Consider the following 15123-nt stretch of genomic DNA (forward strand, 5'->3'; position numbering starts at 1 on the left):
AGCAAACAAGACAGGAGTGAAGCCCCTGTACATACATGCGCCGGGGGAGATGTCAGCGCCGCTCCACCTTCCAAACAGTCACAGATCAAACAGTGTCACCCGCCGGAGCGCCACTTCGTGCCCCGCGCTGCCCCCGGGGGGCCTTGGCCGCCAGGATCGCCGCTTCTTCCGAGGAGAAATCTAATGCAAACACATTTTGATCGTGGATTTTTTGGCCGGTCTTGATCTTCCAAGAGAAAAAAAATTCGAAAAACACACACACAAAAAAACCCCACACACACCCTCCAAAAAAAAAAAAAAAAGCCAACAACAACCCGGAGAGTGGGCACCGAGGGGGTGAAGAACGGACATTCACTGGGTGGGCGAGATGAGCGTGTACTGTCCCCCCCAAACTCCTGGGAGAGAGGAGATGCGCTCTCCCTCTCTCCTCTTTTCAGTGAAATATAACACACATTCGGATCGCAGAGCTTTCAGACAGTCTCAACTGATAGACAGACACATCGAGCTGCTTTCCTGCCTCACTTTTTACTCCTCCTCCTCTCGCCAACGTCACCCTGACAATTACAAATAGGTCTCACACAAACCATACCTGTCAATCTTTTTAATTGCTTTGTTTTCTTTTATTTTTTTTTCGGAGCTAAACAATATGACACAGAAAAGAAATCTTAATACAGCATAACATAAAAGATTGCACGTTGCAGGAAGACGTTCAGGGGGCTGTGTTGTAATGCACTGGCTGATCTCGGGCGGAACCCATGAGTCCTGAGTCTAGTTAGGCAGACATCAGTTCCTGCGATTCTTAAACCTGTTAGTTCCCCTCCCCCGCGTGTACATGCATACACACACGCCCACGTGGATCTGAACCACTCTTGGGTGAAATACGTCCTACATTTGAGAGGAAAAAATACCTGTTTCACTTTTGCACCCTTAGTCTGGGGGGTTAGATTTGATCGGTGAGGGACAGTGTGGCTTTTGTATTTCTGCAACTCAGAGGTTAAGTGGAAAACAGGAGACATTTTTAAATTAAAACAAACACCTAAAATATAAAGATGGACAGCTCATCACAAAAATGTTCGGAAATATTTAATGTTGACCCTATTTTAAAGGGTGAATAATTTGGTCAGTCATTTGGTCAGTGAACACAATTAGCTAAAAATTGGCAAGATAGAAAGATCTTTCCAGATGCGTGAGAAAACGAAGTCTTCAAAGATCATCACAAAGTCTCCAATTCCGCTGAGCCCCTCTGCGGACCCCACCTAGAACTTTAAAATGCTTCTGCTCCCTGGGAATTCGGCCATCTAGTTCTCTATGTGTGTTCTCTCCCAGTGGGAAAGCTGTAACACTCTTGTGGAGCTACTTAAAACATCCATGGAAAAACACGAAATCTAGGCCAAGATAAATAAAATGGCTTAGTTCGTGCAACTTGCACGGGACAGACCGAGAGCACAGGCGCGAGCGGCGCGCTCGGAGAACGGGAGGCCTAGGCCCAAGGTGCACCGTGCACTGAGCGCCCTCGGCCCGCAGGAAGGCGCTCGTGCGCGTGCACCGGCGCCCGGGCTCCCCGCCCGGCCCAGGCCCTGGCCCCGGCCCCGGCCGTGCCCCGCCGCCCCGGCCGCGCTCGGGGTTGATTCGTACCACCTTGCAAGGAAGTGAACGCTTCGCACGGGAAGGGGAGGCGCCTGCGCCGGCCGCCGGCCGCCTTGCCGCTCGGGGACGCTTGGGCTACCGCGGCTGCGATCGCCAGGGCGCTGGCCCTTTAGCTTGGCGCCCCCCGCCCCCGGTGAAGGAATCGAATCCCTTCGCAGAGCGTGCGGAGGGTGGGGATATCCGGGGCCTCTCCCGCGCCCGGAGGAAAGGGGAGGGCGGAGGAAATCCTAGGCCAGTGTGAGCCGAGAGGATTCAAACCAAAACAAAAAGATTAAAGGAGCAGCGGCTGCAGCGGCCGCGGGGCCGGGCAGGGATCCTGGGGTGGCGCGCCCGGGTTCCGCGGGGGCTGCGGCGCGCGGAGGGGCCGGAGGGCGGGGGCGGGAGCCAGGCGGCGAGGGGAGGGCGGGAGCCTAGGGGAGGGCGCGGGCCGGAGGAGGGGCGGGCCCGCCCGCGCGGAGCCGAGCGGAGCCAAGCGGCGGGGACTGGGCGCGACCCGGCCCAGCGTAGGCGCAGGAGCGGGCGGAGCTGATCGTGGGCAATGCTGAGGCTGGCGGCCGCCGGGGCCCGAGCCATCGTGGACATGTCGTACGCCCGTCACTTCCTGGACTTCCAGGGCTCCGCCATCCCCCGAACCATGCAGAAGCTGGTGGTGACCCGGCTGAGCCCTAACTTCCACGAGGCCGTCACCCTGCGCCGGGACTGCCCAGTGCCGCTCCCCGGGGACGGAGACCTCCTCGTCCGGAACCGGTGAGCCCGGCGCGCGACCCCGTCCCGGTCCCCGGCCCGCGCAGCTTGGCTCCCGGCCGTCCCGGGTCGCCCGCCTGCCCACATTGCGGCGCGCGCTTGGGCGCACAGCCTGACTTTGCGAGATCCCAGGAAGTTGAACCCGCCGCCATCTGGCGAAGGCGAATGTAATGTGACTTGCTGGTGTGAATACCCGATGCCACCAAACGTCCTCTTATCTGGGGGTTATTTTAATTTGGGATTCTCCCCTCCCCCAGCCGTCCCTCCTCCCCCTCCCGCTCCCTAAATAAAAACGACGGGACCCAGAAAGGGAGGCTCCCCACCCGGCCCACCCGCGCGCACCCACGGTGCCTGCGTTCCATAATTTTTAGTGGAGCAGCAACAGCCTGGACACACACTGCGACGTTTAGGTAAACGTGCTTTGGAGGAATGGGGGGCCCATGTTCGGCTTGCTTTTTCCTGTCCCCTCTATCTCGTATTGGTGGGGCTTGTTCTTGGGTGTGTTGGTGTGCACCTAGTCTGCATGTCATTTGACTGTGCTCTGTCCCCTGAGTGCAAAACGGGGGCGTGCACCGGCAATTGAGCCAAGGTTGGGCGGGGGCATGGCTGCATTTGCCTGAATGCATTGCAGACATTCGGGTGGCACACTAGTTGTTGCCAGATCTGACTTTTCTACCCCAGGCTTCCCACCTTAATGATTTTCCACATCGCTAATCTTTATTAAGGGGTGAAGTGGAGGAAGTGTGGGACTTTACTGTGCTCAGTTCAGGTCATACCACACTGAGGTCTGCTGGGAGCATCCTCTCAATGCTGGACTGTGGGGGGGGGGGGTTCCTCTGTGCCATTTCGAAGGTCCCAGCCCGGTGTGTTGGAAGCTGGATAAAATTCCGGAAGAGGGGAGTTCTGGTTATATCCAAGCAGTAAACTCTGTACCAGAAAGTACCCTAGGTATCCTGGAAGGCCAAAATGGCGAAACTTAACTACTCAAGTAGCTGGGTGTAAAGATTAGTCCAATCAGTCCAGTTTAAAGGTTCCTATCAACTTTCCAAAGAAGCCTGGAGGAGTGAAGAATTCTGATTGTGAAACTTTTGGAAACCTGTTGGAACCTTAGTGTTTTGCGTGAGCAGTGGGTGGGAGTGAGTGGAGTGCGTGGGTGGAGACTTTCTGAAAGGGTGGCGCGTGTATGTCCTTAGCATGCTTTGGCCGTGCATGAAGCAGAGGATTGCTTCATCCTGTGATGAAATGCTGAGACTGTGGAGAATAAAAATTTGAACCCTGCCGACCTAAAAAGGGCTTGAGCTGTGTTCACATAAAGCGTCCAGAGTACACCAATGATTTGTTAGAAGTGGAAATGAGAATAGACTGAAAAGCTTTCCGAGCAAACTTCATTAGAGATTAAAAAAGAAAAGAAAAGAAAGGAAAAGAAAAGAAAAAAGGAAAGAAAAGAGCTTCATGCCGGGCTTTCACTTTCTTCTATTGTTGTGATTTATATAGTGTTGACTGTAAACACTAATAAACGCACACAAACTGCTTACATAAAATCCCTCGTTGAAACAGGTGTGAAATGTGGAGGGGGTGCCACCAGGGGACAGGCTGAGAGAAGGTGTGAAGTGGGAAGAAGAGTGCGGGGCGTCATCGAGGTGGGACTCCCACTGCCGGTGGAGGCTGCTCGCCCTTGAGTTTAACTCTTGGAGATCTCCCCGACTCCTCTCTTCCAAAGCTTATTGGGTCTAGCCGGCTCCCTTTCCCCTGCTCCAAGTCTCTCAGCAGCACCCCTGGATTCCCCAGGTCTTCTTGGTTGGTCTGGAATTAGATGCTTCTTGGATCCCTGAAATCAGATTGCCAGAGAGTAGACTACCATTTTGGAGGAATTAGCTATTCAGATTGTTTTAAAATCCTCGGCTCTATTTTGCTTCCGTGTCTGTCTGGAGTCCCTTTGGCACGAGTGCTTTACGGGAACAACTTGACCTCTAACTTCTACCTTGAATCCACAACAGAGGACAATACAAGCGGAGTCTTTGCCTCTCCCGTGGCTGTTCAGTTATGAAGCCACTCAGCTGTAGGCAGACCCTTTATTCTTAGGAACTCTGTCAGTGTTCTTCCCCGTTTTATTTTATTTTAAGGAGCAGAGTTTAATAATTAACCACAAATTAGTTCATTTGAATCCAGGGCCCACATCCTACTAGGTAGTGCTAATTGCATTAAAATTTTATTCAGAGGCTCCTCGTTTTTAGCATAAGAAAATCTCCCCTGGAATGAGAGGAGTTGCCCAAGTTCATTTGTTTTGAAGGGTGTTTGGAGCTTTTGATTGTGCTCAGTCCTATGACTTTCTTTCAGTGAACTGTATCCAAACCTCATTCCTGTTAGCAAAATACATTTCTTCATTCACAAGAAGGGCAACCCCTGCAAGCTAGACAGGGATTCAGGACAGTAAAGTTTACAGTGCAGGAAAAATGGTGTGGAGGGTGCACAGAACTCTCTAGAATCAGTAATTGATGTTCCTTTATCAGCCATAACCTTACTGTCCCATGCCCCACCACACCCCAACCTCTGCTCCACCTTCGGAGAAGAAAAAGAAACAGATACCACTGGTCAACTCTTCTTGTGTGCTATTTTTGGCTTTTTCATGAGAGTGACAGATTATTTTTCGTTTCCAAGTATTCCTAACGATTTTCTGCTCATGTGTAAGATAATGCAAAGAGTTTGTAGAAATGGCGGTGAATGGTGGGGGGAGGGGAGGCATTGTGATAAACGGTTTGTTGCTCACGGGAGGGTAAAATATTTCTGCTCACTCGCCAAGCCGAGATATTCCACACACACCCCAACTACTACAATTACTACTAGTTTTCCTCCTCTCCTTCTCCTCCTCCTCCTCCTCCTCCTCCTCCTCCTCCTCCTCCTCCTCCTCCTCCTCCTCCTCCCCTCCCCTCCTCATCTTCTGTCTTCTATGTTTTTCCTTTTTTTTTTTTTCAAGAAAAGTCTGGTTTAGGTGACTTTGTTTTGTCTCCCAGTTTTCAAGGCTCTTCCTGTGGTCTAAGTTTTTCTGTTTGGTGTTTGTTCAAAGGAAAACTCCCCCACCTCATTCCCACCCCCACCCCATCACCCTGTTCTACAGTAAACGAAGCTCACCACTTTCTGGTATAAATAACCAAGCAGCTTTAGACGGGCACATATTTGGGCAACGCCTGCTGTGGTCCCACTTGTTTTACGTGGGATGCCTGGATTTTAGTTTTCATAGTGCATACTTCTCTCGAGTTGCCGGGGTCCTGTTGTCATTACTGGCACACATTTTCAATTATGGAGGAAGTGGGTACAGGGGGGGTCTCCAAGTGCATCAGCGCATTTCCTGTTTTGTTTTGGTTTGTCTGTGGCTCGCCTTTCTTCCGTCCTCTTCCCCTTTGAGCCCGCTGCCCTTGAACTTGGTTCTTGAAGAGCGAAAATCTTGCACAGCTTTTAGTAAAGCTCGGGTAAGGACCAAGGTGCGACCCAGGGACCCAGGCGGTGGCGGGTCTCCAGAATCGCGGCAGGGACGCAGTGACAGGAGGAGGTACCAGGTAGAGACAGTGCTCCCGGCACCATGGACCAAAAGACTCTGGAGAGGGCAGGGACCAGCAGACAGATTATATAAGCAGTAGTTGGAACCGCTTCGCGACGACGAGCATAGGTTAGAAGAGGGCAGGGTTGGGGTGGTGGTAAATGGAGGTTCATGAGGGTCAAGGTCATGATTTGGCAGGTTTCGCTCTGCGTGGCTTTCCTGGGACTCGGAAGAGCTTGTTCGTGGGGCCCGGAAGCCCAGCAATTTCGTCTTACTCCCGGACGTGATCATTGATGTCTCTCCCGAGGGTGGAAATGGAAAGCCCCCGGTTCCCTGCACAGACCCGACCCGAAGCGCCCCAGTGTGGTGCGCGGCTTTCTGGCCAGGGCGCTACCGGTCTGATGCCTGCGGGAAGAGGTTCGCAGGCCTGCGGGTCAGCACACCTCACCAGTGCTTGCTGGTGCTAATCGCCATAGTGACTGCTGTGGTGTTTCCTGCCCAAGCCTCTGCGAGCCATCAGCAACCACTCCAGCAGAGCCATACTCTCACCCCTCCAAACTTGGCCTCAGCTGCCCCCTTCCGCCAGTGTGCTCTGCTAGGTCTCCACCTCTTCCAGGGAAAAAAGCGACCGCCAGAGGGAGGGGGAGATGGAGGGTTTGGGAGGGAATTTACATTCTCAGTCCAGGTTATCCTTCCCATCCCACGCCCTGGGCCACAGCACTGGGCCTGGCTGCTCCCAGCTTCTCTAAGAGCCAGACTCATGGCTCCCGGGAGGAGAGCGGCCCCTGTGGACCTCGAGATGCCCAATGAACACAGCCTGGATGGGGAACAGGACGAGTTAACCATGAGTAGAGAACAGACAACTAGACTTTGTTCTCTGTTCCCCAATCGCTAAGCAAACCCAGCCCTAAGCTCATTTCCAGCCTAGCCAGTTTTTGCTTTTTCTCCTGGAGCTGGCTTTTCTGCTGGGTAAAAAGGGACAAGGGACATGAGATGCTCTGCAGCCTAGCTCTAGTGGGCTGGACCTGGGAGCTCCAGAATCAAGATCTAGTGAGCCAGTCCTTTTTAGAAAGGTCAGGTCTGGAGAAGTGTGTGAATCAAAGGAAAAATGATAAGACGCAGCCCCCCTACCCCTCCTCCTCAAAAAAAAAAAAAAAAAAAAAAAAAAAGAAAGAAAGAAAAGAAAAAGAAAAAAGAATATTGAAGAATATTGGCATTTTGGTATTCAAAAATAAACAAAACTGGTTTTCCCCATTTTTCATTCTTGTGTTTTATCTGTGGGTACAGAAAGCAGAATTTACAGAAATCATTGGAGCCATGGTTAGCTGGCTGCTAAAAGCGACTTGGAGGGAGAGACTGTCTCAAGCATTCTTATTTCCACAGTCTAGAAAGATGTTTCTTTAGGGTAGAATACTAGTGAGGAGCCATTTGGAAGTACAGGGTATTATCTATAGACAGTGAAGGTGTGTCCTACACATAGTTTGCATTCATTAAATTAAAAGTAAATTCTTTTCATCTTTCTCCTGCCATGTTTTCATTTTCTTACAGGAGGAAATGGTATTTTGGGGAACCTTCTGTGTTAGAGTTCCCTCAACATCCTTAAGACGATAGCCATAACTACTCCATAGATATATTTTTGTTATGAGATGTACCGGTGTACAAAGACAAGCCGGTAAAATTCTGGCTTCACAGTTAAAGTGAGCCTGGATACAAAACGAAACCGATCATCTGCTATTAATCAGGCCCAGGCTCTGCTTCTCGTTGGGGAGAATCCAGTGAGGGCTTGCTTCACTTTTCATCTGAAAGAGGCTGTAAAATGCTGAATGCTGCATAAAAATCACTCTCTCAGTTTTTGTTCAATTAATCAAAATGCATATGTTCATGCTGGGCGTAGTTATATCAGAGAGAAAACTTGCCGGGGCATTTCAAACAACTGGGGCAGTTACATTGTCGCAAGGACGACCTTGAGGGCCCATCAATCTTTAATGATATCATTGTCATTACTATTATTATCTGAAGTGTTAAATTGTTACCAGAATCAATACAAGTGTGGTTCTTTGAGTATATTGTATCCCACTGTTGTTTTTAACATCTCTGTTAAGAGACCAATTAATTTCCAGCTCAGAGCTTCAGTAAACTTTGTGTGTAGTAAGAGCTTTCTCGCTTGCCACACAAACACAACACCTTTCCCTATTTCTCCTTTTGAGAGAGGACAGAAGAAAAGTGGTACGGGAAATACCAATACGTCACTTGCTGATTAAAATAATATGAAATTATTCCTAACTATAAAGGAATAAAATCTGCCCAAACTCGAGTTACTACATTTGTAAAACTTCTCCCCGGCTCCTAAGTAGCAAGAGTCATTTCACCCACCCTCTGTCAAGTCTTACAGTTTAGGAGCTCTTTCACATTCACTGAGATTAGACTGGCCTTGTTTCCTTAAGCAGAGTATGAAGGTCGTTAACAAAGAAAGAATCTTAATGCATCCATTTGTTTTCTTCTAGATTCGTTGGTATTAACGCATCTGACATCAACTATTCGGCTGGCCGCTACGACCCGTCCCTGAAGCCACCCTTTGACATAGGTTTTGAAGGGATTGGTGAGGTGGTGGCCTTAGGCCTCTCTGCTAGTGCTAGGTACACAGTGGGCCAGGCTGTGGCTTATATGGCTCCTGGTTCCTTTGCTGAGTATACAGTGGTGCCTGCTAGCATTGCAATTCCCATGCCTTCAGTGAAACCAGAGTATCTCACCATGCTGGTTAGTGGCACCACTGCATACCTCAGCCTGGAAGAGCTTGGGGAACTGTCAGAAGGGAAGAAAGTTCTGGTCACAGCAGCCGCTGGGGGCACAGGCCAGTTTGCTGTGCAGCTTTCCAAGATAGCCAAGTGCCACGTTATCGGAACCTGCTCCTCAGACGAAAAGGCAGCTTTTCTGAAATCAATTGGGTGTGATCGGCCCATCAACTACAGAACAGAGCCTGTGGAGACGGTTCTGAAGCAGGAGTACCCTGAAGGCGTTGACGTAGTCTATGAGTCTGTTGGGGGAGCCATGTTTGACCTGGCTGTGGATGCCTTGGCCACCAAAGGGCGCTTGATAGTGATTGGGTTTATCTCTGGCTACCAAAGCCCTACAGGACTCTCACCAATAAAAGCGGGAGTTTTGCCAACCAAGCTCCTGAAGAAGTCGGCCAGCCTCAGGGGTTTCTTTCTGAACCACTACTTCTCCAAGTACCAGGCTGCCATGGAACGTTTGCTGGAGCTGTACGCTCGTGGGGACCTGGTGTGTGAGGTGGACCTGGGACACCTGGCTCCGGATGGAAGGTTCATTGGCCTGGAGTCCGTGTTTCAGGCTGTCGACTATATGTACACGGGGAAAAATACTGGGAAGCTTGTTGTTGAGTTACCACACCCTGTCAGCAGTAAGCTGTGACCAACAGGACAGTGACAGAAACCAAAGGAGAGAAATGAATTCTCCATGCCTTAAAACGAACTTAATATTTCTTAAAAACAAAAGTATAGTGTTAATGAATTGCCTCCCTTTCCTTGGGGGTAAAAATAATGTGCCTCAATCAGAGTTCTCTCTCTAGCTAAGAGGTAAAACGTTTACATTTGAGTCTTTAGTCATGGACGGTCTCATTCCAGATTTTATTGTTCCAGGGAAGTAAATTAATTCCTGATGTGTGAGACCTGATCGAGTCAGTATGTCCCCAGCTTGATGAGATTTTTTTTTTTTAAATCAGTCTTCAGAGAGCTCACCGAGTCTCCTTTGCATTGAAAGCAGTCGTTCTCGTGTCAAGCACTGAACAGTTGAGAAAGCAGTGTCGGTCCACCTTGGATTCTCACAGGCAGTGTGCCTGAGGAGCCTTTTCCCCCTAAAATCACTAACCTCCCATCTAAATAGACATTTGGGAGAGAATTCTCCAAATTTAATCTTGTTAAGTTATTGGGAAAGTGATCCAGCAAACAGAGGTGTCTTAAGGACGTGTATACTGTGTGCTGGCCTGAATTCACATCCTGGTTAGACTGTCTGTGAAGGAAAAAACTGTCTGTTCTAGGAAGAAATTGCTATTAGAACCGGAGTGGATTCTGGAAGAGAAAGCTATAGCGTTGGGAGACTGAAAACTAATGTGGACAGAGGAATAAGAAAACTCTATGATGATTCATCAGTAAAAGGCAAAAAAAAAGGGGGGGGCGGGGGAATCACAAAAGGGGACTCACTCTGGCCTGGGAAGGGTTAAAAGGAGACTTTCTGTTGCCAAGGACCAAATCTCACATAGCTCCAAACACAGTAGGCACCCTGGCCATCTAAAACCACATCCATTTGCTTCTCCTAAGAGGCTCAGTGTGGAAAGTGTGCTTGGTCTCTGGTGCAGGCACGGGATGAGAGTCAGGTGTCCTGGGTTGCCATTTTGCTTCTTGGCCTTTGAGAGAAGCGAGCCACCTGCTCTAGTGTTGTGTCCTGGTGCACACGTGTCTATCCTCCTGCCTGCCTGCTGTTTCTCTTCACACCTCGCCATAGTTGGTCTGCTTGCCCTTCACCTTAGGTTTCCCAAGGCTGCCCACCACTTTTGTAGTGGAGTCAAAACCCCACGGTGCCTTCCTAATCGAAGGTGAAGACTGTCGGATTATTTTTCAGTCTTGGGTTTCAGAACATCAAACGTTCTCAATGAATGGGAATGCAATTAGGAGCGCTCTGTGAAAGTCGGGGTGGGGGGGCAGGTTTAATTCTTTCCTTGCATCTGGGGAGCAGAGAGATCTTGTTTCTGGAATGGCTGTTAGTATCTATTTTACAAGATTGACTCATTCCCAGGTACCTAATGTAGCTCCTAGCATGCACGCACAACAATACAATTTATATGGTAAATGGAACCAAATAATGGTTTCACTGAACGTTATGGCCGCACTGAAGGGAAATGTCACGGTAAATAGCTGCCAAATTATGGATCATGCCGAAGTGTCACAACTGCACTAAAGACAAATAGCACTAGAGGCTATTGCCACTGTGATGCCTTTGAGTTATGAAGAAGGGTAGCAAGCCTGAGCAGGGCTCTTTGTGTCCTCGTCATAGCAGAGGGTTGCCGGAGCAGGGGACAAGAAAGGCTCTTCCAGTGTGATGCTTAGTTATTAATCTGTCCCTTTCAGACCTAGCCACTGTAACAGGAGAGACCTCGCTGGCTCTCTTGTATACAAACATAACAAACGGGGGGGGGGGGCTTTATGAATGTCAGAATGCTCAGGAAATGACTGGTAATGGAAAAAATGTTGTAATAAAATAATCTAATCAAAGACTATTATTAAATTTAACATAGTATATGTCTGAAAGGCTTAGTTGCTTGCTATGCAGATAGATGTGTGAAATCTCACTGATAATGCTCTCCCTCTGAAAAGGCTTCAGGACTGAGGACATTACCAGCTAAATTGCCTCTTCTGAACTGAAGTGAGTCCCGGTTTCCTTCATTTTAATGGGAGGGTAATAAAGATGAAAGACCAACATTTTATCTGATGGATCCCTTAAGCTATGGAATAAAAATGTATTATGTTTTGAGGGAATATACTAAATTCAGATATGTAAAAGTAAAATTCGCATACCCAGGTTTAAAATAAAACATTAAAAAAAAAAAAAAGACACACTTCTTTCTGTCCCCAAACAGAGAAATTATGGTGCATGCTGGTTTTATTTATTCTTAGAAAACAAACCCAAGTGATTCCACCCATTCCAACAATGCCAAAAATATGGTTAAAGTTTTTTTTTTAATCTTTTTGAATTTTTTTTTAATTGAGGGTTATAGCTTGAGTATCGGTTTGGTTCCCCTTGGATTGTTGTTCAGGACCAATCCCTGGGGGAAGGTAACATGCTCGCTCCTCTCTGCCTCCATACACAGAAAGTGTGCGTCCATAATTCAGGGTCGCTGTCAGCTTTTCTGGAGAGAAGAGAAGAGGGCAGAACTGTGGCATGGGATAAACGAATTCTCAGTTCTTGGTGTGGCCTGTCAGCTTCCCTGGCCCAGCAAGGAAGAAGGCACTGCCTCCTGAGAAAGACATCCCTAAGATACCTTAGTGTTTGGTCAGGACTTCGAAAAAGTCAAATGCTAGCCCCCACCTCCCCCCAACCTGTTTCGAATGAAAACAAAAAGCACTGACAATATAATTCCTGGTCCTTTTCACAATGACTACAGATGCTGACTGATTTTAGCATTTAAAAAAAAATCCAGGAACTGGTTTGCAAAGAAAGATTGGTTCTTTGTGTTATTGTCTGGTTGCATCAGAAGGGAGTTATCGGGGATGGAATAGAGCCCCTGCAGTGGGTGGTTAGTATTTCATTTATCTGATGCACGTATGTGAGAAGAAGCCACTACAGTGGAAGCCTGTGCTGTGTACTCAAGGAGCGAGCTCAGCAGCTAATGAGGCTGTAACGTGCCAGCACCACCAACTCCTTTTTTGTGTCCCCACAAGATACTGGAAACTTGACAGATGATACCATTTAAGACACTGCCTGCCTTAGGGACCTGCTTCTTGGCTTTCTGTTTTGGGGGTTTGATTTGGGTAACAATTATAATGGCCACCTGACTTGTACCTGTGATGCCTTAACCCCTTGTGGAACTCTGGGGCTGCATAAATTTACCAGTCAAGGTTCCCTTTAAAATAAGGCTTTGTGCAAAGGACCAAAGTACGTTTTCCTGATGACTCTACCACATGTTCACACGGGGTAAATGCTTTATTTCAGATCTTAAAAGTCAGGTAAGCATTGTGCCGCGTTCAGAATAAACTCGATAGGACCTAGGACTGTCCCCTTGGAGTGCTAATTTCCTAAGTTTTACAAATTTTCTAGGGCAGCTCACATTGCAAAATGGCCCGATCTTGATACTCATCTCTAACACCCACACCCTTAAAAATACTTTGGTTTTGTAATATCCGTTTAAAAAATATGTGCAGACTATTAATTTTTCAGTTTAGGGGTTTGTTTGCGGGGAGGACTTTTTGTTCTGTTTGGTTTTTATTTGCACGGCTTTCTGCAACTGGTTTCCCCCACAATGGCCTAGAATCCAGGATTTAAATAAGAGCATCCATTGAAGCCAAAGTGCAGAGCTCGATTGCCAGCATCACGGCGCCGCTGTAAACTTGAAATTCTGTTCTTACTAGCCTTCTAGCATCATGTCATCTCAACTCATAGAAGGAAAGATGCTCTCTGTGAGGACGTTACTGCTGTTACCGTGAGCCATCTTGGCAAGGTTTCTCCCACACACACACCCCGACCCCCAAATAAGTAAATAATAAATAAACCATAGTACACAACACAAAATAATGTCTTACCAGTATATGTCAGTTCAAGAAGTTCTTGTAGGAAAGGGCTGATATGAAAAAAAAAAGTCAAGTGAGATGTATATTATGGTTATATAAGCTTAAAGCTTCTGTTTAAGGCTTGCCCTTAACCCAGCAGCCAGTGAGGCATGTCTGGCATAAGCACCAGGCAATGTTTACTTGGAAATGCTGGCTTTGCCCTTTGTAGATTTTCCCTTCTGTGCAGGTCCTCCATCCCAGGAGGTATGGATGAACTCAGGAAACATATCATGGGTCCCGCAAGCAGTAGGGTAAGTACTGCACAGAGGACAGTTTGGGGGAAAACCAATATGTTCTTCATGTGTGCTGAGAAGCCCTGAGCCAGAAGTCTGGAGATCTGAATAGCCCCCCAAAGGAAGTGCTTCCCTCAAAGTATCTTTCTGCCAACACAAAATTAAAATAATAATTAGAACATACCCCGCTGCTGGGTGGCAGCATCCAGTACCAAAGACAGATCTGTGCTGAGGGCTCAGAAAAGAGTCTGGTGGCATTGCCTGCTGATGTGGCGCCACCCTCAAAACGCACCAGCAGGCAGGGCCTTGGAGTATTTCTTGTCAGCATTTCCTTTGGTCAGTGGAAGGTAGAGGAATATGGAAGTGATACAGGATACCCCACTCCCTTGAAAGCACTTGACCTTGGACCCTATAAGCCCAATTCCCAGCATTCCTTGCAGGCTCACAGGTGCCACTTCCAGCAGAAACACAGATCTGGAAAGTGTCTTTCCCTGGCCTTTGTAAATAAGACCAAATGTTACTTGGGAACACTGGATTTTTAAAGGGTAATCTGGATCTCCCGACTTTACAAATACAGAGCTGGGCTTGGAGGGAATGGGCACACTGTTCACCAAGTGTCACAGAGTCCACTGTGCTCAAGGGAGTTCTGCACACACACACACACACACACACACCCCTTTGCCATTGGTCAGGTCCATCAGGGTAAAATTGACGGATATTTCAGAGCCATGGCTGATCTTTAAGAAGAACCTTCTCACGGGTGGTACTATGGTAAACCCAGATAGTATCATGCTTAGACTCTAATCTGACAGCGTGGAGCTCTTAGGTGTATCATCTGGACATCATCCTAGGGCTGGTGCTGAGGGAGTGAAGGGCCTGGCTTGCAAGCAGGTGGACCTACCGAGACTGATCTTCAGAACATTTGGAGAAAGCCAGACATGGTGGTGTTCCCTTGTATCTTAGCCCCGGGGAGGCAGACACTGGAGGACCCCTGGGGCTACTGTCTAACTAGCCTAACCTAATCAGTGAACCCCAGGACCCAGTGAGAGACCCTGTCTCAAAACACAGGTAGAGAGCCCTTGCAGAATGAGACCTGAGGTTGGCCTCTGGCCTTTATGGGCATATACACATGCATGTGCACGCGCACACAGACACACACACACACACACACACGCCTGCAAATTTCAGATCCCAAAATAATAAATATCACACAACTTAGTTTTTACTACTAAAAGAATGTCTCTGTTCAACATATCCTTAATTGCCAGTAATGCCAGATACAGATTATGCACAAGTCACTGGCTAGAATGTGTCGGATGCTCATCTTTGCCTGTCACAACACCTGGCCTAACATAATAACTGACCATCAGAATATTTCCTGTTGTAGCCAAATATCTAAAATCTGAATTTGCTATTCTAATTGAAATCCAATTTTCATTTTACAAGTTCAGCTCATTCGGGTGGGTGGGGGGGGGGGTGATATTCCTGCATCGGTATCAACAGTCACTTGAAGGTAAATGGATGTGCAGGAAGGAAGGAGACCCAATGGGTGCGGGCTTCCTGCAAGGCTGTGGCAAGAGCCTCACACAGATCAGAATTAAGACTAAGGGCCGGGAGAGCCACCCTG

The 15123-nt window shown here is 48.3% G+C and overlaps 2 protein-coding genes and 1 long non-coding RNA gene across 9 annotated transcripts in view; 1 reads left to right on the plus strand and 2 right to left on the minus strand.

The window, feature by feature from the left end:
* Nucleotides 1-1729, minus strand: part of Tshz1 (teashirt zinc finger family member 1) — a 76082-nt gene extending 74353 nt beyond the window's left edge. The window contains exon 1 of one of the 6 annotated variants that reach the window (NM_001364993.1): nt 1639-1729. The gene's annotated coding sequence lies outside the window, so the exon portion shown is untranslated. Of the gene's footprint in view, nt 487-589; nt 1567-1635 lie in introns of those variants that run through there. The other 5 variants (NM_001364994.1, NM_001081300.2, XM_030250275.1 and 2 more) reach the window with 5 other exon arrangements.
* Nucleotides 1730-2146: 417 nt separating this feature from the next.
* Nucleotides 2147-11549, plus strand: Zadh2 (zinc binding alcohol dehydrogenase, domain containing 2). 2 transcript variants are annotated; one of them, XM_006526460.4, is made up of 2 exons: nt 2147-2801; nt 8431-11549. In XM_006526460.4, exon 2 carries the CDS (start codon nt 8591-8593, stop codon nt 9353-9355), a length of 765 nt encoding a protein of 254 aa, XP_006526523.1. In that variant the 5' UTR covers nt 2147-2801; nt 8431-8590; the 3' UTR covers nt 9356-11549. The 2 variants fall into 2 exon arrangements, with proteins under 2 accessions (XP_006526523.1, NP_666202.2); NM_146090.5 differs by having other exon boundaries at nt 2179-2394; nt 8431-11535.
* A 116-nt stretch (nt 11550-11665) lies between these two features.
* On the minus strand, nt 11666-13976 carry Gm31854. Its single transcript, XR_877636.3, has 3 exons — nt 13681-13976; nt 13237-13274; nt 11666-11846 (listed from the first exon to the last, which is right to left on the minus strand). It is a non-coding gene; the product is annotated as a predicted gene, 31854 (long non-coding RNA).
* Nucleotides 13977-15123: the final 1147 nt, after the last annotated feature.

Source organism: Mus musculus, chromosome 18, assembly GCF_000001635.26.
Source record: "Mus musculus strain C57BL/6J chromosome 18, GRCm38.p6 C57BL/6J".
Lineage (NCBI taxonomy): Eukaryota > Metazoa > Chordata > Mammalia > Rodentia > Muridae > Mus > Mus musculus.